The 25,000-nt window shown below is 35.5% G+C and overlaps 1 protein-coding gene across 2 annotated transcripts in view; it reads right to left on the reverse strand.

Moving 5' to 3' along the window:
- The window catches only part of PSPC1 (paraspeckle component 1), an 83,084-nt gene that overhangs the window by 14,234 nt on the left and 43,850 nt on the right, over positions 1 to 25,000 (reverse strand). Inside the window, exons 8-9 of one of the 2 annotated variants that reach the window (XM_084638177.1) lie at positions 22,282 to 22,451; positions 17,724 to 18,208 (exon numbers count right to left, since the gene is read on the reverse strand). The exons of the other annotated variant lie outside the window; for it this stretch is intronic. Coding sequence (XP_084494303.1) covers positions 18,023 to 18,208; positions 22,282 to 22,451 — 356 coding nt within the window. The 3' untranslated portion in view covers positions 17,724 to 18,022. Of the gene's footprint in view, positions 1 to 17,723; positions 18,209 to 22,281; positions 22,452 to 25,000 lie in introns of those variants that run through there. 2 annotated transcript variants of the gene reach the window in all.

A 25,000-nucleotide genomic window follows, 5' to 3' on the forward strand; every position in this document is an offset into this window, starting at 1 on the left:
GTTCTGAATACCTGGGAAGTAAGAAGCTGAGATGACGGTGTTGCTGGCTATGCACCAGTTGCAGAGTTCTACTGCTACCGCACAGACTGCTGGGAAAAGTGCACCTCCTTGACAACTGACATAATACATGAATGCCTGTCTGTCATTATCTTTACTGACTTCAAATTGATTAGCGGTAGAAAGCATAAAGAAGCATTTCTGATGGCTCTCAATTCCAAAAGACTGATGTGGAGAAGCTGTTCTTATAATGTCCCTTTCCTTATACCTTATGAGGTCCCGGATGTGCCCACCCAACCCAAATGTGACACATCTGATATTATCACTCCAGTAGGGGGAAATCTGCAAGAGCGGAACACCTACACAGGTTTTGGTCTGGTCTTTATACCAACTGAGTGATTGCAGAACCCACTGGAGAACAGACAGTAACCTGACTAGACTGTGTTTGCTTGGTTTGCAAACTGAAACTATCCCTGTTGACTTAGGAGGTGTAATCAGGCATGCTGCACTACAGTGACACAAGCTGATGTGTCCCAGCAGTTGAAGACAATCTCTTACTGCTACTTGAGGAATATGCTGAATCTTTGAGATGAGATTCATTAGTGTGAGAAATCTGCTCAATGGTAGATATGCTCTGCCTGTCACTGCATCCAAGAAAGTTCCTATGAAATCTAGACATGGTAGTGGAGTCAAAATGGACTTTTCAAGGTTGATTTCATAGAATCATAGAATATCAGGGTTGGAAGGGACCTCAGGAGGTCATCTAGTCCAACGCCCTGCTGAAAGCAAGACCAATCCCCAATTTTTGCCCCAGTTCCCTAAATGGCCCCCTCAAGGATTGAACTCACAACCCTGGGTTTAGCAGGCCAATGCTCAAACCACTAAGCTATCCCCCCCCCCCCAAAGGTCCTGGCTGTGAAACAGGGAACACATGATCTTTACTGACATCAACACTTCCTGATATGATCCACCCCTGATCAACCAATTGTCTAAGATGGGAGAATGAGTATGCCGTAGGTGAGCAGCAACTACTGCCAGAATCTTTGAAAATATCCTTGGTGCTGAAGATAAACCTAAAGGGAGCACCCTGTACTGGCAGTGTTTGTTATTAGAAAATGAAAAGGGTGAATAGAGACATGACAATATGTTTCTTGTAGGTTGAAAGTTGCAAACCAATCTCCTACTTCTAATGAAGGAATTATTGCTGCCAGAGTCACCGTCCTGAATTTTTGTTGCTTTACATATTGGTCAAGAGACCTGAAGTCTAAAATTGGCTTCCACCCTCTATTCTGTTGATTGGATGGTTGAGACTCTCAACCAAGCCATCAAAACTATCATTTGGTGGACAAAACATCTGATCTTCATCCCTTGGCTGGGGATTCAAAGGGTCTAGGGCAGAGGTAGTCAAGCAGGCAGACCACGGACCAAATACAGACCGCCAGATGCGTTTATATAGACCCCAACATTTTTATTATTTTCTCTGCAGACTGGACTTTGACTATAACTTCACCAAGAAATTTGAACCTTGACAAAAATAACTGAATATTCCTGGTCTATGGTATGTTGAATACAGGGCTTGGTATGCTCCTTGTGCAGTACCAGACCTACTAAATCTTTTATTTACAGATCTTTAAATCCCTTGTGATCACAGTGTAGCTCTTGAGTCTTTTAAAATGTGGAGAGAGGCATCCATCAAGTCTGCAAAGAGACTGCGACTGTCAAAGGGGAGGTCTATGACAGTACTATGAACCTCTCTCGGAAAGCTCGACAGCTATAGCCAAGATGCTCTTCTCATAACCACTGCAGTGGAGTTAGACTGTGCTGTCTTATGTGCCCCATCCAAGGGGGCCTGGAGTGATGCCAGGAGCTGACCCCCTGGTATAATGGACTTAAATTGCTCTTGATGTTCTTCTGGCAGATGCTCATTAAAGAATATAATTTGTTATAATTTAAATAGCCATATTTGTGCATGAGATTTATTCCTTTCCTCCTCCTGCTTAGAGCCAGATGTAAATAAGGACCATAGATGTACTCTGTGCCACAGTGCTGCCTACCTCTCTACCAGTCTCCAGTGACTCAGACATTGATGTGAACGGGGCACTAGCTATACTGGGAGTTCAATGTATTGGGGGGTGGAGGAGTGGATCCTCTGCTCCTACATCCGACACAGGACCTAAAGCTTTCTCCATCATTAGGAGCTGATACTTACTTTCTCTATTTTTTAAAATCTATCTTTGAAGAAAGTGCAGATCCTGCACTTATTGGGGATATGAGTATCATCCAGTCAGCAGAGGCACTGAGAATGTCCATCACTTATTGGAATAGCCACACAATAGTAGAGGCATCTCTTGAATGGAAGACCAGCTGTCCCAAGAAAAACTAATGAAAATGTAACCCCTGGAAGGGGAAATCTCCAAACTATATAACTGTCTCTGTGAATAAAACGTTTGGCCTTTTTAAGGAAAAAAAATCCCCGAGGGAACAATTGTTCCAACAACTATCACTATAAGGTAACTAAGTGAGAAAAAGCTAAATATTAGAGAACAGGCACACAGTAGATGCCAAAGGGAGCTCTGAAGGAACTGAGGGCAGTTCGCCTACACAGCCCCAAATAGCCTCAGCACCAGGCATGAGAATGTGTGGGGTATAAATGAGCAGGTAGCACAGTCACTACTACCAAAAATTTTCAATCAAAGGCATAGGGCTCAGGTGCACCTGCAGTGGAGCACATACAGGGACACTACTCAAAAAAGCATCAACTATACGTTTAAAATAAACATATATATGAAGCAGCATGTGGAATAGACAGTTAAGTGAGAGCTAATGCTTAATAGCTACCTTTTTCTAACCTTCACTGTATACTGCCATCATGCAAAATGAGGAATGCTCTCCAATCTTATGTTTGATTCTAGTACAATTTAGCATGCATTGCCATCCACCTTGAAAACTTCTCTACTGTGAGGGCACACGGAGTTTTCAATTCATAGGCTGAGTCATAAGAGAACTGTTAGAGCAAATGAAATATACAGCCTTGTTTAACTTGATAAGTTGGTTTGTTTGGAAAGTGAATAGAACATAAAGCTGTTATCAAGATTACAGCATGGTTTGTTCTTGTGACATCAGTTTCTCCTTGAGTGGTGCTAAAACAGCAAATCTTTCAATGAGCTTTATGCTTCCTTCACTCTACATTCATATTCCTGCTCACCTTTAACAGGTTTACTCTTAATTACTACTTAAGTCCTATTTCTGCTCTCTCTCTTGTGAAGGCAGTATGAAATCTTGTAACAGCAAATGACCAGAAAAAGCCCTATCACCACCAAGATTTTATATAAACTAAAACTGTAACAAATATAGATGTCAAAACACAATCTAGGATTGTGTTTTGGAGAATGAAAGGCAAGGAGTCTTTTACTCCTAATTCTGACCTCACTTTTTTATTGGAAGACTTGAGAAATGTATCTAGTGAGGAACATTCATCCAGTCTGGCTCCATTTCTTTACTTGAATGACGTGTTTTTAAAACTTAAAGAGTTGATAAAACTGGTAATACTAGCTTAATGGCTTTTGCCTTAAAATAATTTATAAGGAATTTTAAACCCATGAGAGTTGCCTGTTGCCACATTCCATTTATCTACATTTTTGTATAATTGGGATGTGGTAATCAGTTCAATTTATATTTCCTATTTAACTGAGTCTATCCCTTACTGAGAATGATGTCACATTACTTGTTACTGGCAGAAACTCGAGTATTATAGGAATGGGAGAAGTAAAAGAGTATACCTTAGTTTTTCCAAACCTATAACTCTGAAGGAGGAATTTTTCTGCCAAAGCAATTTTATAAATGTATTTCTTCTTCTTGTTCTGGAAGTCACCAATCACAGCTTCCACCATGATATCAGTGCTAGCGCAGAGGTGGGTAGAATTCCAAGGAGCACTTCTGCTGTGCAGTGTCTGTTTCTATAAAGAAGTGAAGAGTTTTCTAAAATGGCATTAACATTCCACTTTTCTATAGAACATACGTGTCCAGTTTCACATGTTCTGAACTCAGCCCTTTGACTTATAGCATGGTCCCAGGTTGTGTCTTCATCTCTCCCTTATATGTCACGATTCTTTACCCATTTCACTAACATCCATGAAGAAAGTAGTAGCATTAACTTCACAAGATACAAAAGCATCAGAAGCACTGACAATGGTCATACCCTACTAGCTTTGTGACCAATTTGACTCTTATTTGCTAGGTATTTGGTTTACTAATTATAATCCTCATCATTTGCCAAACCAGGAAACCAACATAATTTTTATTAAGTATACAACTTGTGGTTTATGTAATGTTTCAGCACCATGTAATATTAAAATAAAGTAAAATTCATTAGAATTATGAAAAATAAGTTGACTGTCTTTTCAAGTGTTCATGAAATTTCCACCTAGGTGGGTCTGTTTGTTGCCAAAACAAATTTCAGTGAAAAGATGATTTGAGAAATCTCTAGAGTTGCCTCATTTTGCCCTGTAATGAGTAATACCCTTTAACTAACTAGTTTCCTTCTTCATATCTGAAGAACGGCTTAATTAAAGCCTAAAAGAGCCGATCACCATAGCATATGGTACATATATTTATTTATTCTGTGTACATTAAATGCATTTGTACTTATGTAAATAAACATTCTAAAATTTTGAAAAATTTTACACAGATGAAGTTTATGAAGAGATGGATCAGCTTAGTTTGGAGTGGTGTTTGTTTGCTTGCTTTTTTAATTTTTGACTTCCAAATTTTTTAACGGAATGAGGGGGAGATAAAGAAACTGAAAAAATGGTAAGTCAAATCAGATTTCGCAACGGTGCTTTTTTCACATGAATAACCCTAAGCATTCCATGAGGCAGTGAAGAGATATCACCTACTACTTTTAATTAGAATTGCCATAATATATTCTGTAGCTCAATTCTTGTGCAAACGTACAACGTTTGGGAGTTCATTAGCATAACTATAGTTCAGAACCCTTATAATGAAGTTGAAGTATTGACTTTTAGGGATTACAGCACACCAAAGCCTCTCACAACCCCTTTTTAACCTCAATTAAAAGGTTAAAATAAAATATACATATACTCACACAAGGTATAACACAGATACACACAGAGAATACACAGGTGGGGGTGATATCCTGCAGGACCATATGATAAAACTGTATTTACCGTGCACTTTGAACTCCTCTTCTTCAGCTGCCCACTAATCAAATTCTGCCTGGTTTACTATTCCAATCCTCTGAATTATATAATAAGCAACCCAGCAATTATATAGGGCTTTTCATCAGTAGATCTCAGAGCACTTTACAGATGAGGTCACAGTATCAGTACCCCATTTTACAGATGGGAAAACTGAGGCATGAAGACAGGAAATGACTTGCCCAAGGTGACTAGCAAGCCAGTCGTTGAGCTGGTAACAAAACCCAAGTCTCCTGAGTCCCATGCTCTAGCCACTAGGACACGTTGCCTTCCTGCATAACAGATACCACTTTTATTTTTGAAGCCAGCTTTCCAAAAAATTCTGTCCTTCCCCCAAAACGTGTAAGTCTCCTTCCCCACCATCCTGTTATACTGATTTAAGGCTCTGATATGTCACAAAAACTTAGTATCTTTGGGAAAAGAAAGATAACTTTCAAATGGGATACACCACTTGATTTTGTTGCCTTTGAAAGTCCCCAAAATATCCAATTTTTGAGAGAGATGTTATGAAAAAGCTTTTTAAGTAATATTCAGGTTTCTAAAATGTATTAGTTATAATCCTTCCTTCCTTCCAAGGTCTAGACGCAATTATATATATGAATATATAATTACTCCCAGATGTAAGATCTACATTAAGACCCTGATTCTGCAAACACACATATGCAAAACTTTCCTACTATAGTAAAGTTAAGCATAGTCTAAGTGTTTACAGGATTTGGGTCTAAGATTATGATCACATATCAGTAATTTAAGGGTAAAAGGGTACAAGAGTGCTGTAATCATCCCAAAGCAAGTGTTACAAACCCTGGAAAGTCAGAGTTAAGATTCAACTTTAAAGAAATCCAACATATTAAAGCACACAATTGCACAGTTAAGACACCCAAACAACCTTAGCTCTGCTCCATAATGATGCCATGAGGGAAAAAATATGAAAAATCCTCATCTAGTCTTAGACTAGAAACACTGAATATAAATGAATCACAATATTCAGTAAGTGCAAACATCACTTAAATTCAATTGTTTTCTGACTTCTGACATTACTGTGATTTTTTCCTCATCTCAAAGCATGCTTTTATTACTATAGATGACATTGTACTGCCTGAGATGTTGACATAATTAGTTGCAATTTTACCCAGCTGGTTCATTTTCGGACTTAAGAATGGTCACTGGACCTCTTGATTTCAACTCTCTTCGTACACCAGTTGGTTAACTCTTTTTATAATGAAAAATCCCATTGCAATGTAAAGTGGTATTTCCCAATAAAACAAAATGAAAGAGCCAAGTACTACAGCACATGGCCAGTGGCATCTCATAAACCCCCACGAACTATGAAAGTTTACTATTCCCCCACAAATATATTTTATATAGACTAGTTTTATACAGTGGATCATCCTAGTCCACACAGCATCTTCAATTATTTTCTCAGTTCTAAAGGTGAAAGTGACTACACTCAAACTGTAATTTGTGATTATATATCTGAATTCCCCAAATTACAATATAAAATCATTGATTTAAATAAGCTTTTGCACTGGTATGTTTAGTTATTTTCCTAAAGAAAGGTTCCTTCTCCCTGGTTAGGGACCATTAAAACATGTTTATTTGCTATTAAATATAGCCTTTACACTACAGTTAGTGCTTCTGTTTGCTAATCAAGAGAGCACACTATATGTATATATATTGTCTAAGCAATTATACATCTTAACATACATTTATTCTGATTTTTAATTTTTACTGTGATGAAAAATGGTGAATGATGCATTTCTTATTTACTAGATTAATTTTTAACCTTGTTTTGTGTCAAGGTCTATTTGGATAGAAATTCAAATTCAATTAAAAATGCACAAAAACAGCATTTTAATTGTGATTAACTAGTTATATATATAAAGCTACCTTAAATGTGCTGCTTACATAAGAAAAAAGTTTCAGAAAGTATATCACAGCATGATGTGCTTTTAAAACTAAATGATTTATTTAAAAAGGAAATCTTGTTCCTAGTTAGTGAACTGATTGTTTCTGGTCACCCTGTCCAAGATTTTAGCACTAGATCTCATCCTTTCACACCTAATATCTATTCAGAGATTGGAAGTTGAAAACAAGCTTTCCTTCTTTTTTCAACTCCCAACTCATTTCTTAGCTTTGAATGAACTAGTCATTGAACTGAACTAATTGAATAAATGAAGAAAATATTCTGCAGAAGAAGCTACAGCTGTCAAACACTGGTTTATCACTGGAAAAACTCTGGTTCCAGATGCTTAGGCAATGAGTTCAGTGGTCTTTCTTTAAAACATGGAAGCAAACATATACTGCTTAATATTATTTTTGGTATTCAATTTAAATACCAAATTATAAGAAGTTTAAGCCTTAACATAAGTTGTCAACTTTAAATTTAATTTTAAATAGGTGGCTTTTTAAAATCTGTATAAATTTAATTTAAAAAAATCCAATTTAAATACAAATCTGATTTTTTAAATAATCAATGTTTTATCCATCCTCATGTGCAATAGGTTCAACATCCACAAAACATTTACATTGTTCAAAGGAAAAAGGAAAGCAAGTTTAGCAATAAAAACCTCATAGTTACCAGTACAGTAAGTCCTAGTAGGAAGGTTGAAATAAATGCTCTAACAAACTGATCCCACACTGGTGCATTAGCATTCAAAGCTATGGGTGGGTAGGATGTATGTACACTGCACACAGTGTATATCAGTTAATTGTGCTGAAATTGTATTAACGCAAAAATGCGAACAGAAAATCAGACATCAGATGGACATAAGGCAACAGTAAACTGACATTATAAAGGTTCTACAATATTCACAGCTCATGCCAACATGAAGTTAAATTGTGTATCACTTTCATTACTGTAAATCAAAATACTTAAAATATGAACATCTGTTAATGTGATTATTGTAATAATTTACATGTTGATATACCATTGTAATTCTCTTATAAATTAGATTTCTGATCTCTAAATATTGTACTTTGAAAAGTGAAAAATCACATTCCCCAACACTAAATCAAAAATATTTGTACTACTTGGAACAGCACTGGTTATTCCAAACAAGTTCAGATGCAGAACAGTTACAGATAATGCAGTAAATTCTAGTAGTCTGAAGTCTAAATTGCATCAAAAATAGAGGACATAAAACTATTGCTTCATATTATACTCAGTTCTCTTCTTCCTTTCAATGTTTCTGCTTCAAATTGATTAAAACTGTATCTTATCTGTTATATACTTTATCCCCCTAAGTGATTACATACATATCATGTCAGACTACATGATCATAATGGTCCCTTCTGGCCTGGAGTCTATGAATCATTCATTTGTTACCATTACTATATTTCTTACACAAAAAAATATTTCACATGAATTTTAGCATTATTGACAAATAATACATTGCGAACTTTGAATATCAAAGCTCTCATTTTTTCCACACATAGAATAAAAATGTAGGCAGTAAACAGGCAAGCTTCCTCCCACAGCTAGCACACAAGCAAAATCTGGAGGGACCATTTATAGGTTAATTAAATCTCCACGCCTTTAATTCTTGACCTCTGCTGAGACTGACATTAACAGTACCACCTATGATTTTTCTGTAATGTGGACATTTGAAGATGAAGAATGTGACTGAAGCTCCCAACTCATTTCTCATCCACTCATTTCTAAGCCAAGTATTTGCCTGATAGTACTGAAAAGACATTTAAACAGGACATGATAGCAATGAATATTTATTTATTTTCATAGTTCCTATTGCACAATAGGTGCTGAACCAGAAAAAGTTTCACAGACAAAGGTGGCAGTTACTCATGAAACATTTATTTACTGCGGACAGAGGACACTTACAGGCAAAGCTTCTTACCTATGACTGAAAACAGCTTCCTTACAGTTTCAGTCACAACCAGATGGACGATCTACCAATAAATAAAAATTAGTAATATCTGACAAGCAGCTCACTCATGCTAGCTAGGCTGGATCCATGAATATTTAGATTTTAGACATCAATGTTGCTTAATCATTTCTAATTAACAGAAAAATCTTTACATGAAGCACATGTACTAACAGTTTAAGAGGCCACTTATGTTTGGAACTATATTGGAACTACATTTTGACAGTGAAGTAGCTGGTTTACATAGAACTCTTTCAATTTTATGCTAAACAAATATCTAGGCTCGTCAGCAGCACAATTCCAGCCAGAGAATATCTTTTTTAAAAATGCGACGTACTAAAGAAAAAGAGGAGGGAAGTAACAATGTGGATGGTGGATGCAGATAGTGCTGGGGAGGGTGGTTACAGACATTTGAGATGTTTATAAGTAAAATGCCTGATTTATCTCCCTGGGAAATAACAAAATAGAAAAACTTCTAAAACAATAATCATATGGACTATTGGACCACCATGATCCAACAGTCTGATTAAAATATGCCAGTCAAACATGTATCTTTTTAACTCCAGAGGAAATATTAATATTCACTAATCAAAGAATTAATATAGCCAATATGGATACTAAGAAAATCAAGGGAGCAGGCATAGTGGGGAGCACAAAATGAGTAAGGATAATTAGCCACAGAAATAACTTACTTTATAGGTTTCAGAGTAGCAGCCGTGTTAGTCTGTATCCGCAAAAAGAACAGGAGTACCTGTGGCACCTTAGAGACTAAACAAATTTATTAGAGCATAAGCTTTTGTGGGCTACAGCCCACTTCATCGGATGCATAGAATGGAACATATAGTAAGATGTGTGTGTATATATATACACACACATATATATACAGTAAGTTGGAAGTTACCATACAAACTGTGAGAGGCTAATTAGTTAAGATGAGCTATTATCAGCTGGAGAAAAAAACTTTTGTAGTGATAATCAAGATGGCCCATTTAGACAGTTGACAAGAAGGTGTGAGGATACTTAACTTAAGGAAATAGAGTCAATATGTGTAATGACCCAGCCACTCCTAGTCTCTGTTCAAATCCAAGTTAATGGTATCTAGTTTGCATATTAAAAGCTTCAAAAACAGACTCCAAGGAGAAACTGCTGAGCTTGAATTAATATGCAAACTAGATACCATTAACTTGGGTTTAAATAGAGACTGGGAGTGGCTGGGTCATTACACATATTGACTCTATTTCCTTAAGTTAAGTATCCTCACACCTTCTTGTCAACTGTCTAAATGGGCCATCTTGATTATCACTACAAAAGTTTTTTTCTCCAGCTGATAATAGCTCATCTTAACTAATTAGCCTCTCATAGTTTGTATGGTAACTTCCAACTTATCTGTATGTATACATAAAAATATATCTTACTATATGTTCCATTCTATGCATCCGATGAAGTGAGCTGTAGCCCACGGAAGCTTATGCTCTAATAATTTTGTTAGTCTCTAATGACCGGTTTCAGAGTAGCAGCCGTGTTAGTCTGTATTCGCAAAAAGAAAAGGAGTACTTGTGGCACCTTAGAGACTAACCAATTTATTTGAGCATAAGCTTTCGTGAGCTACACCTCACTTCATTGGATGTATTCAGTGGAAAATACAGTGGGGAGATTTATATACACAGAGAACATGAAACAATGGGTGTTACAATACACACTGTAAAGAGAATAGCTCACCTTAAGTGATCACTCTCTTTACAGTGTGTACGGTAACACCCATTATTTCATGTTCTCTGTGTACATAAATCTCCCCACTGTATTTTCCACCGAATGCACCTGATGAAGTGAGCTATAGCTCACGAAAGCTTATGCTCAAATAAATTTGTTAGTCTCTAAGGTGCCACAAGTACTCCTGTTCTTTTTATTTTATAATGAACATTCATGTTTCTTTTTTAAATCTTCTATGGCTCAGACTATTGATAACACATTTTCTCTGCTACCTAAGTTAACTGGTAAACATTTTTGGGTACACAGAAGGCTGAACTTTTACTTAACTTTAGTTTGCCTCTTTTAAACATCCTCACTTGAAATAATATTCTAGTTTCCCTTTTAACCATATGATTAGAATTTATAGGCTGAAGAGAGGGCTTGGGCATTTGCAGACCCTGGCCCCGAAACATCCCAGCTCTATTCAGTACCTAGATTTAAAATTTGTTAGCTGCCAAGTTATATTCTTGTACCCCATCCTGTTTACATTTTTTCAACTATAATAAAGTCAGTAGGGAGAGTCATATTCTATACCATTTGGACATAACAGTGAAAGGGTTCAAATTACATTTTTTGAATCTTTTGCTACTCTTGTGGGCAAAAAATATTCAGCCATGAAACTGAGTCTGACCCACCAGCCCCTTAAGAGTGATGTGCAAGAAATTTCACTATTTGTTTCACAGCAAAATTATTTTAAGATATTTAATTGGTTTCAATTACTCTGTATCTAGTACTTTTCTTGATATTTCCTGACAATGTACACAAAGATGAACTTTTTTTTTTAAATGTAACCAAGTATTTTAGACACTAACAGGAAAAGCAACTCAAAACATACATTCTTTCCGGTATCCCCGACAGCAATTTTTTCCCCTATAAACTTCTATGTATGACAAACTTCAAAAAGTATATGGTGGTACATTTGATATAAATACAAAATTAAACCATAGTCTTGCTTTATTTTCATTGCATGTTTGTTTATTTTCCACTTTTTGCAGTTTACACACAACTGTTTGTGCTTATGTTCTTCTCAGATATTCAACCTTTTTCATCGGGGCAATAACACCACCCCATATTCAGTGCATTTTTTTAAAAAATGCAACACTTATGCCCCACATCCAGCAGGATAGCAGAAATAAGTACTCTCAGTCAACGAAGGAATCAAATTATACACAAGAACATCCATACGAAGTCAGACCAATGGTCCATCTAACCCAGTATCCTGTCTTCTGACAGTGGTCAGATCTACAAGAGTTAGACATGAAAGCACTAAAACAATTAGGCACAGTTAGAAGTTTTTAGATCAATACATTCACTATGCACTAGCAAAGAAAGTAAAAAATATATTAACGCTCAGATGTGTGTGCATGAAATACCAAGGTTATGTTTGTTCTGATTACTGCTAGAGATTACAGCAGCATTTTGTTCTAATTAATGGGACAGCACAAAAGACAGAAAAGGATTTTTCCTCATGTCAACCAGCTGTTTAATGCTGCATGACTCAAATGTAGAACCATTCTATAAAACAGGAACATAAAAAATGCTTTAAAATATAAACTTTAAATCTGATTTTAACTTTTACTGTAGATAAAGGTACATTTAAGATGGAAAAGACCTATTAAATCTATCCTCTTGAAAATGCAGATAAAAGATGTATCTATAGTAAAGGTTTCTTTCCATATGTTCAGAATGTATTCAAAAGTATTGTTTGTTTATTATATTTAAGAAAGTTACAACAGAAGTTTTACTAGTTAAAAGTTCATCATGGATTGATTAATCATGGTAAAAGTATCACATCTCATGGACTGTCACAGAAGTAAAATGAAGCTCTGAAATTTATATAGCTGAAGTGAGGCTTTTAAGATTATAGATGTTTTATAGAAAAAAAATCTATTGATAAACTTATGCTTTAATTCTTCATATCAGCACAATGCATTGGTGAGAAGACATTACCTGCTATTAAAAAAATCCATAAAAGATAAGTATCATTTATGTTGAGAGGCACAGGAATCAAAATTAAACATTCAATACAAGTTATAGACAAGTTTAAATAATAGTGCAAGTTTCTTTATGCAATTCTCTTACTGTTACATTTGTATATATCATTTCAAATGGATTTTAGTAAAAATGATTGAATCCAAATAATGAAAAGTCTCTGAGACATTTGCTATAAAGGTAACATATGATAGCTGGTAGCCTAGAAAGAAGATACAAGACGCTTATTTCGCTTTGTGACTCAGAAGCCTACTTCACGATTTGTTTAAAATGTGAAAACAGGATTTCAAAGGAATTTTCATTCACCTTGTTGTATAAACATAACATACATAGTAGAACAATTCTATAAAAAAGTTGCTTTCCTACAACTGCTCATTACGCAAAATTTTCCCATTCCCCATCACAGGCAAATCATAGTAATATCACATCTTACCTAGCTCTTGCATTATGTAGCAGGAGTCAGATGAGCACACACCTTCTAAAAAGTGCATTATTTTTGCAAGTATGGAGCATGTCCTAACAATCGACTTTCTATCACACAAAGTTACTGTTGTGCCTCTTATAACTCCTGAGGTTATTTCCAGTTAGAATACAAGAATTATTTAAGAAAGCAGTGCTTCACAAAAACTATTTGAAACCAACTGAAAGGCCAATTAAAATGGTTCTAGTTTTTCAAGCCAGGAAGAAGATTAAGAAATAAAAGTGAAGATTGGGTAAGGGAGAAGAGTGAACTATATAGAAAAATATCTTTAAGAGTAGGGCTGAAACAAAACAGTATATGTTATAATGAGTTAAGTAATTATGTCAGTGAACTATGTAAATACTAAATATTTTTAAGTGCTATTCAGATTACTTGATCTTATTACAAGGCTTGTATTATATTCAGGAGGACATGTTCTTAGTACATAATTAGTACAATATTCAAAATGGTAAATAAGAGAAGGAGAAAAGGTCTGTCGTTTAAAAATTTGGTTTCAACTTTTATTGCATCTCTATGTCCGACTGGATCTCTTCTGTCTGAAAGACATGTAGCCAATAAAAAAAGCACTGCACGTTCAGGAACTTTCACTCATCTGGACAGGTCTTCAGGATGTTCTTCTAAATATTTTGTTTTGTGAGAAATCCAGCAGAGTGGATCTGAATCACAAAAATTAGTTTCCAAATAAAAAAATTATTTTTTCTAAGAACCAGAAATCTGGGCAGGTAGGTACTAAATAGTAATGAACTCAAAAGTGAAAATCAAAGTCGTAATATGTAAGCCAGATAGTCCTCCTTAAACCAAAGTAACTGAGACTCAAATGAGGCATCTGCATGCCACACATCATCATGCATCAAGGCCTGTGATAGTTGGGAAAAAATTGTGTTACAATAAGAACTGACATATTTCTTCTAAATCCTGTACATGTACTGTGTCCTCTTCTGCATGGATGCTATCTTTCCTTTTCTTTCCAAAGCAGAAAATTAAATATTACTATAACAGTTTTCAGCACAATAGTACAGAGAACAGCTTTCAATGACTCCAAAATGCAAAATCTCTCAAGTTTGTTGTATTCTATCAAAATGAAAAGTGTGGTAGTTTCTACCAAGTTTTGTGACTTGTTTAAATAGAATGTTAATGCTGTTCAAACCTCTGGACAACACTACAGGAAGATAAACTGTCTCACAAAAACTAAGTCACTTTGGGAAGAAATTTCAGGAACATCTTTCTGATTCCTCATGTATAACTCGAAGGCATTACAGTAGACAACTATTATGTGAATTACAAATTCTTATTTCCTTTACAGAATAAAAATATATATTACTACTATCTATTGTTTATATTACCGTAGAGCCTAGGAGCCATAGTCATGAAGCAGGACCCCATTGTGTTGCAAAAACACAGAACAAAATGACAGTCCCTGCTCCCAAAGCTTACAATCTAAGTATAACACAAGGGACGATAGACGGATAGACATGGGAGTAAACGGAAACAATGAGACAATACTGATAGGCATGACAGGCAGTAGTCAACACACCAGCAGCCTTAGCCATCTCTACTTACCATCTGAAATACTTTAGGACCCCCACTTTACAGCTGGCCTTAGTTATACCTGCTTTTACCACCTTCCCAAAGGACTGCAGAATGATACCTTCCTGGGCATGAAGCAGGCAGCATTTAGGAAGTTCCAGCTGGCACAGAATGTGCCAGCCTGTCTCAACAACCCAGGAACTGCACACACTTCAAACCTGTGTTCTATTCTCTAAGATGGCTTCTCATAGAATAATGTGTCAAATTCAAGATCTATGTTATTTTTAAGGCAGCCAATGGTTTTGGCCCAGAATACCTAAAAGTTCACGTAAGATCACTATTGTTTGGGCACACATACAGCAGACAACAGCTCTACTCCTCAGGCACCATGGAACTACCCACCACAAGGGTGTGCAGGAGACTTTTTTTTGGGGGAGACCAGTTCAAGACACTGGAACTAACTCCCACAGGAATTAAAATGTACCATAAACCTCATTTCTAAATCCAAGGTGTACTTCTTTGAACAAACTTTTGCTAATCAGTGTAACACCACATATTGAAAAAAGACAATTTCTCCATGTGGAAGAAGAAAAAACAAAGAACCACATGACAGATTCTTGTTACACTGCTTAATGTGCTTCTGGAAGATGTTCAGATACTACAGTTATGATGGCCATACATAAGCCTGACTAATACATAAGGATTTGGCCAGGACACTCAGAATGAAACCCCCTCCTAGGAAAAAAAAAAAAAAAAAAAAAACCTCTTGGATCTTTATCAATTGATGAAGATCTCATTATGCCTCTCATTCAAATTATAAATGTAAACACACACTGGAAAAATATTTATCATTGGCCAGCTTAAATGTAAAAATAATATATTTCTTAATCTTTAGGCAAAATTTGCCATCTTCAACTAATGCAGCCTGAAAGGATGGGATAAAGTTGATCTCCAACATTGGTCCCCCACAATAGCATTGTTACAAATGTCATTTTCTGACAAGACTGAGTGCCAAGTAGGAAAGCTTTTACACTTAATACAAGGACAAGTAGCAATGTTTCTCACTGTATTAAGTTTAAGGATAATATGCTCAGTAAATTGGGTGCAGCTTACTTTTAAGAATGGGTATTCTTTTTTGCAATTTGTAGCATGCAACAAAAATATACCAAACTTTTAACCAAACTAATTGTTTTGCATAGCAAACTGTAAGAAACAATCAAGTTTGTGCTGTTATACAAAATACAGCAATAGCCTAAGAGAAAGGATGTTGCTAATGGATTTAGCTATAGTGGTCACAAATTACACAGCTGTAAATTTGCTGAGCAGTATTCTTGATTTTTGTGTTATGTTTGTGGCAATCAGCTAATATGTCCCTTAAGCAATTCAATAACATGGTGTGCATAAAAGTATTTTTCAATTCCTGGCACTACTTCTAATTTTAAATGGCTATCCATTTATTTAGAAAGAAATTCAACAAGATCACCACACCTCTATATTGAAAGTTTAACATGACATACAGCCTTTGGGCCCAATTATCAGCTGCCTTGTGTCCTTGGCCTGGTCTACACACAGAATTTGCACTTATTTATCTAAAAGATATGTTCAATTAGAAGTGTTTAACTTAATCTGTGTAACATCATACCTTTAAACCAGAGCAACTTGTGTACATAAATCCCCATGTAGTCAGTTCTACCTGTGCAAAATGGGTGCAAATCATCCCAAATCAAAATGGTAGCATTTTATACCATTTTTGCACAGACGAAAGTGACAAAAAAGTGCAAGGCAGCCAAGATTTAGACCCACTTGCCTTTACAGAGGATTAGATAATCTAATAGGTCATTCCATCTCCTCCATCATTTACAGAAGTGGATTTCCACAAAAACAAGTTGTTTATCATAACAGACTTTCCCAATAATTCTGTCTCATTACTTGCTCTTGGGTACTTGTGCTGGAAGTGGGGTTTTAAGTCTTACACTTCAATAAATCATTTTTATCCAGAATACATTTAATTAAATGATCAAATTGTAATTGTTCATTTCAAAATCTAGAATAACTGGTATTAATATTTAGTTATTTCTAAATAAAAAATACTTGATTCTACACCGGAGGCAAATGCCAGTAATTGCAATAATAAATGGAAAAACAAAGATGATTTCCCTTTCTGAAATAAACATGGGAAAGTCACTGATATAGTTAGTGTCTTTTTACAAGCCATTGGTAAATGAATATTTGCTATATGGACCAGCTGCTAGAAGGAGACACAAATCTGCCCAGTGTGTAACTTGATAAAAGGCCTTAAATAAACTAGGTGTAAATAATGCACCATTATCTGTTATAACAGGATACTTTAATACTATTCACTAATGCTCACCATATTTCACAAATGCACAGAAATGACAACTTAATTTTTATAAAACCTTATTTTGTGTAAAATATCCTTAATACCATTTGTTGCGTTTTATGAATGAATAAGCACAGGTGAAGATTTACTTTCTGTAAGAAGTTATTTTCCAAGGTTCAAAATATTTATTTGAAAAATTCAACACAGAACATATTTTGTTGACAATCCTATTGTGATTAAGTTTGTACAGGAAGGTGAGAAACAGGTTAACAGTATTTTGTACAGATCATTAAGGGTTTATATATAATGGGATACCATTCAAAAGTTGCATTAGCTTCAATCACTTGTTATAACAAGTATTCCTGACACGTACTGAAACTCACAGTTCTATTTCCACACAATTGCAGTTAAGTATGGAATTTTCTTCACACTTAAGGTGCAAATTCCTAAGTAATAAGATGAATGAAAATGAAGCTGTTTACAATTAAACTTAAAATTAATTAGTATTTGTAATAACATTTCCAAAATCCTTTAAAGTAATTTGTTTTATATTTTATTGTGATCAAATAACTGCACAAGTTTTACAGCATGGTCACACATTGATACTTTGCAGAAGTCACAAACACAGCTGACTTACATAATGATGCACATCATTTCTGCTCTACACTACATAGCCTAAGATGGAATACAAAAAAGTTTAGGAATTACAAAATAAATTGTTTTAAAGACTACATTAACAATAAAACTGCTTTCCAGATAACAGCTAAAAATTATAAAGGCATACCACCGGATATTTGTACTGAATTTTCTAAACAGTAAGGAATGAAAGAAAGTTTTAATATCTGCGACGTTTGTTAGGTCCTTCAAAGTTGCCCCCTGGATTTCCTCTACCAAAGCCACCAGGTCCACCACTCACGGCACCTACACCACTCATTGGCGGCTGAGGGGTTTCGGAGCCTGTTCTACTAACCAGAGGTGAACCCATCTGTGATGGGCCTCCTTGTGGGAATCTCTCATTATGCTAACAACATACAATGAATATTAAGTCCATTTGGAATGCGCCAAATGTAAATTATAACAAAAATGGCAAAACCCCAAGTGGTGTTGTCATGAAGTTCGGCAGATAGTCCAGCAGAATCAGGATCATACATAGAAGGAAGAAAGGAGCAATTAAATTAGTTATTATTCAAAAAGGAGCTGAAAATAAAAGCTTATTAAATGCTATGCTCCAACTTTGTAAAATTAAAACAAAGGTACATGAAATAAATACTAAAGAGCTGCGTCCCACTCAGACCGTATCAGCAACCACTTTTATAGAGCATATAATTTAAAATTTACACTCTAAAGCTTGCCTCTCCACAAAGCCGTACTTATTCTCCATGTAAACGTAAAAAATTTTTTTACCCTATTAGAAGACAGGGAGCAAACATTTTATGCGACTCTTCCCATATTTCAATGCTCCTGTATTCACTAGCTTGTTCAGAAACTGAAGCATTGTCAAAGTAGAAAAAAAATGAGATTGTGAGTTGTAGCTTCAATGTTTCCAAAGTTTATTGACTCAAGGAATAAAGTTTCTCCCATCAGAGAATATTATACATCTACGTTTCTTCAGGCAGATTTAAATGTAGCCCAACTTGAAATACAGATGTAAGATATAAATCAGATTCGTGTTCTAGGCCACATATTTTATTTCACTCCCTGAACCATATTAAAAGTTAAATATAAACTAATACAGATGTGGGTACCATAATCCTCCTTTAAAAGTCTTCTCTTAGGCCCCAATTACGCAAATACTTACACATCTAAGTACTCTAATTTAAAAAAACAAGCATTTGCAAGATAAGGGCTCTAGTCACTAACATTTAAAAAGTTTTATCTAAATACAATATGGATATAATATGTACTGTTACATATTGGGTCAGACTTTCCAAAAGAGCTCAGCCCCTTTAGACACCTAAACGAAGTGGCCAGATTGTGGGTGCTAACCACTTCTGAAAATCTAGCCCCTAATTCTTAATGCTGCAGTGCTCCTTTTTTCCCCCTTCTAGGTAATTTTTGGGAGATAATTATTTACACAGGTATTTAATTTTAAAATATAAGGAAGTACTTTCAATAAAATCTTGTTTCTAATCAACTCAAATCTGCCAACACTGAATATACCCAGACATGAAAGAATGGCTTGTCTAAATGCAAGGTTCCCATACTCCTAATAATATAACTCTTACTGCTGGTCTAATTTTCAGATAGTCATAAGCTAATGATTGGTATTTTAATTAGAGTTTCTACTTCTAGACTGAAAAATGAACTATGACTATTAAGTATCTATGGTAAAGGTCTGACTGCTGGTCTAATTTTCAGATAGTCATAAGCTAATGATGGGTATTTTAATTAGAGTTTCTACTTCTAGACTGAAAAATTAACTATGACTATTAAGTATCTATGGTAAAGGTCTGAGCCAAGCTAGGACATTTTAAAGTGATTTCTTCAATGACAATCTGGATCTCAAATTTGGTTGTGCATGAAGAAAATATGGCTGTCCAACATTTATGGAAGCCAAAGTGAGGTGTTTTATTTTAAATGAAATTATGGTTGTATGTCTACATCAATAACAAGATGCTGATATCACCTGCACTTAAAAAAAATTCTAGGTGCATGTCCATCTGAAGTTGAAAATGAAAACTGGATTCCCCTCCCTCCATCCCCCATTCTCTGTTTTCTTGTACCCACCAAATGACAAATACTCTATATTACAGTCCTTTGAGAAGAACACAAGGATTAGCCAGCTACATTCCTTTCACCACATAACACAAAAATAAATGTCTGAGCAAAGCCAAAAAAGGAATTATTAAAATTAGAGGGCCAGATGAGCATATCATCCACTTATTCTGCTCTTTAACCTTCCATTTCCTTCTAAATGTCAGCAGTTTTAATTTTCAACTTTAGGCTAATCAAACTGACGTGTCATCATATCCAGCAGTTTTGAAGTGTCAATATTTGAAATTACCATGGGAGGAGAGTCAGGGGGTTATTTTTAAATACACTTAAAATAAAATCTTGTCTTTTTCCACACCTGCCTTCAGTTTCTGATCTTATGCAACCCTAAGGGTGTGTTCCAGAGGTAAGCTGAGCAAGCAGAATAAGGACTTTTTCAGTGTTCAACAGTTTTGCTGGATCACTGCAATAGTTAATATACTTTTTTTCTCCTTTGCACTCCCTCTTTAAGAAACCAGTTTGGAGAAGCTGACTTCAGTGAGCACAATGAAGCCAAAACTTTGGCAAATGCATGAAAGGCCCATTTAATCAGTGCAGTAGTTACCAGCAACAGTCTGTTACCTTGATGAGAGCATCTACTCTCTTCACTAGCTTTTAGGCTGATCTGTCCCATAGAGAAGGAAGTGAGCCATTTCCAGGAGACAGTATCTTTGCCAGAGGATGTTGTGAAGGTATAACAGGGTTCAAAAAAAAAGAAAAAGATACGTTCATAAAGGATAGGTCAATCAATGGCTATTAGCCCAGATGCGCAGGGATGGTGTCCCTAACCTCTGTTTGCCAGAAATGGGGAATGAGCAACAGGGTATGGATCACTTCTTCTGTTTATTCCCTTTGGAGCACCAGGCATTGGCTACTGTTGGAAGACAGGATACTGGGCTAGATGGACCTTTGGTCTGACCCAGTATGGCCGCTCTCATATTCACTACTGAGGGAACAAGCTGGCTCCTGTGAGCACTGATAGTAAAAGTCCAGAAGGTGAAAGAGGTTCTCCATTCTCACTAGAAAAATCAAAAATGTGAGTCTGGTATTGAAGGAGCATGCATTCCTGTCAGCATCTACCTCTCCAAATCAGCTGTTGAGACAGTGTATATTGTTTCCTCAAGTTAATTTTCCTTTGAGGAAACTGATAGAGGGGAAAAAAAAAATCAGCTACATGTTTCAGTGCTCCAGCAAAGCGATCATGGAATACTATAAGCTGCCTGTTCTACTCTTCATATATTGCCATCAGAACATCCCCTCAGACATGAAAACATCCAGAAACACAGAAAATATGTAATATTAAAAAGTTATTAAAAACAGATGGCTGTTTCTCTCCAAAAGATATTAGATAGGAAAAGAGGGTACATGAGTTAATGGGCAGAGCCAAGATAACCATTCCTTTTAAGTGCAGGCCAGGAGTTCTTCTGTTGTTCAGTAAGTAAATTCCAACTGTCCAGACCAGGTTTTTGGTCACCCTGATATTCTGGACAATAGGACTTTTCCTAGCCTGGTACATCAATTATCCCACATAATTTTTGCTGGTGTAGCTATTCTATAATGATATGAAATCACTGCCATAACTCTTAACTCTTTCACGTGCTTGAGCCAGTGCCCTTGTAATAATGTGCTTATATACTAAAATAATTTTTAAAAGTTTTTTACCCAAAGATATCTTCACACTATGTACACCTTTAATCACAATTGTATTTGGTGTTATTTAAAAAATTCAACCTCATAACAGAGTAAAATTAATAAATAATTTTAGTTTCATAACTAACAGAATAGAGAAAACGTAACATAAAATAATGATTTAAGTATATTTAACACATGAAGAATACACTTCACAAAATTAATATTTTGCTAGATTAAATGTATTTTTACATGATAGATTTTACATTCACAGTTCTACTACAAGTGACAATTTTAGTCTAAGGTTCATTCAAAGTAAGGACCAGACAACTTCTTAGAAGACTGGTCCACTAATAGCTACATTTCCATTTGAAGATAATCATCTCTGTGCCGGGGGGGGGGGGGGGGGGATTAATTCTGGATTTTCAATATTCCTAGTTTATATCCTCAACAGATTTTAAAGTGAAAAAGGTTCTTCTTGTGCAAAAATATTTAATTTAAGCATACAAAAGATTTACCTATCAGTTGCCTTTAACAGACTCAGAACGTTTTTGTTTAAACTTCCTAAAAATGTTTTCAGGTAAGTATTGTCACTAGATTAAAAATGTGAGATACTATAAACTCACTTTAGTGTGAAGTTAACTTTGGTGCAAAAGATGTGCCATGAGACATGACAACTGTTCAAAGTAATTAAGTTTTATAATGATACATTACCACTGCTCCATTATCTGGCATCATTGGTGTTCCCATATTTGCAGCTCCTTCTGGTCCCATGGAAGGACCAGGACCCAGTGCAGGGCCAGGTAAAGTTCCTCTGTTGTTCATATTCATACCCATCATTGGAGGAGGACCTTGGTTACCAGCAGGTGCTGGGCTAAACGCATCTATGCAAAACAATCTATACTTAGAGCTGTCCTATCTGAATTTTACAAGAAGCAACAAACAATTTATAATATTTAAGTAACGAACTATACAAGACTTCCATTACTTGAAATATAAAAGTTGCTTTTATTCTTTGAGACTGTACATTTATCTCAATCTACTTTTATATTGATCTTCATTTTTAAGTTATTGCTCAAACGATTTTTATTCTACAACTTGCTTTCCGAACAAAAACATTTTCTTCCTTAAATCTGAGAAGCTCAAGGTATGCAAATAAATGTACTTCTACTGGTTTTGAACAAAAGTTTACTAAACGTATTTATAGTTTGTGAGTAATATACACAATTACAACAGATGAGAAAAATTAGTCAATTTGCAACTGGCCAACTTTTACACAACTTGGCCATTTAGGTTTCAAGCACCTTATATCAGAAAAGACAACACTCTACTTCATTCCATATTACAAATCAATTGCAATACTGAAACCTAGGTTTTCCAATTCTTTTAAAAACATGCTCTTTTACAGAAGTGTTGGATAGTGGAAAGTTAAGAACAGGATTGTAAAGAGATTTATGGCTAATATTACAAACATCAATAGATTCTGAAATTAAGAAGATACAACAAAACAAATGAAACATTTAACACTAACCCATTAAAACTTTTGATCCATTGTTGGAACAGAAAGAGGTAAGACAGTAGAAGCAAAAACAAAAGAAACAGCAATCTGAGGTGGACAGAAAGTTTATCTACAATAAAAATTCAGCTACCATATATGATTCGTCAGTAACAACTAAACTAATCAGCAGATACAGTAAGACTAATTGTATACATTTGCAAGGTTGCATTATAAGGAAGAAAAAACTTGGTATGTAAATTAGACATATGAGATGTAATGTAAAAAAAATCCAAATAGAACGGGAATGGAACAGTATTTGTTCAGATGGACAATCCATCCTGTTCAGCCAACTATATGCATCCATTTTCTTTGACAATAAACAAAACAGAAAAAAATGTGCCAAATTCCAAGGTTTTACACCATGTCAGTCACTGTAGTATGTGAATTCCATCCAAGGATCAAACATGTTGGATGGACTGAAATACCTAGTAAAGTCCTTCCCATTCTCCATTAGATTACTACCTTTCACGTTAGGAAGAAATTATAATAAATGCATTAACTGTAAATAGGTCATTCAGGACTATTATCATATTGCTACTACTATACATACGTACATGACACTTCCTCTGTGTTATTAGCACTGACTGCTCGTTATCACAGTGATCAACTAGCAAATCATTGCCCCCAAAGATGTATGTGCACGATTCTGATACTAGAGGAGTGCTAAAATCAGACTCACCCTGACCCTCTTATATTAGTTCCGCTGGAGGAAAAGGTTTTGCAAAGGATCTGTGGTACTAGTGATAAGTGCTACAGGACTTTCTGTTAGAAGATTTGGAGGAGAGGTACTAGTCTTTAATTAAAGAAAAGTTTGAACTCATCACAGTTCTGAAGGGTTGTTCCTCCACGTGAACTTCAGCAGATGTCTCCCTGACCCACTACAGAGAGATGCTGCTCTAGAGGGTGGAGAATAACAGGAGGGTAAGGAGCTTCTCACTCAACCATGAGCAAGATTAGTTCATGGGATGTAGAGGAGCAGAAATCTCAGTCCACAAGAACAGTCTGCTCTGAGTATCCATCCTTGTGAGCATACCATGGATCCTCTGCTAACTCTTGTCATTCCAGAGGAGCAGATAGAAAAAGAAAAGGGAGAGGAGCTAATACTACTGCTAGAGTCATAACAGGCGCACACATGCATCTTCAGACAGTAGCAGCACACTGCCTATAATGATGGCAGTGCTCAGTGCTGGTATCACAGGTGACTCAATAGGTGCATATACAACTAGCACAGAGCATCACTATTGCAATGCTACTAAGAAAACAGACTATGCTTTTTCTACATGGGCACACACCTGTGAGAGTGTATGAGCTACACCCTGGGAAGTTCTGGCTCTTATTTAAGAAACCGAAGAATATTCAGTTTAACGAACATAAGCAGAATCCCTTTTTAAATGTAATATATTCAATGATTTGAGCATTAGATCCAAGGCAAATGGTCTTTTAGATATGTTACATTTCTAGCTCATTTTTTTTCTGAACTTTCTTGAATTCCTTATTTATTTCTTGGATGATACATTTTTAAAGGCAAATGAGGTTATGTTAAAGTTGTAAATCTTTTTTTCTATTGGTGTATGTGACAATAGGCACCAATATATTTAGAACTTGGATTAGATCATATCAAGTATCATTGGATATTAATGTAAACCTGTGATTCAAGTTTAGAGTATACTTGTCAAATTTAATTTTCGAAGCCTGTTATATTTTAAAAGGCACAACAGAGAAGATGTAAAATACAGCTTATTTTGAAAACGAAAATAATATTTCTTTACCAAGTGTCAAAAAGTATTAAAAGCCATAAGATGAATGATGTATGGTTCATACATAATTTAAAGTTTAAAAGGTATGCCAATTTTATTTCTTAACAAATACTATTCA

The sequence above is a fragment of the Lepidochelys olivacea genome (genome assembly GCF_965140295.1).
Source record: "Lepidochelys olivacea isolate rLepOli2 genome assembly, chromosome: 1".
NCBI lineage: Eukaryota > Metazoa > Chordata > Testudines > Cheloniidae > Lepidochelys > Lepidochelys olivacea.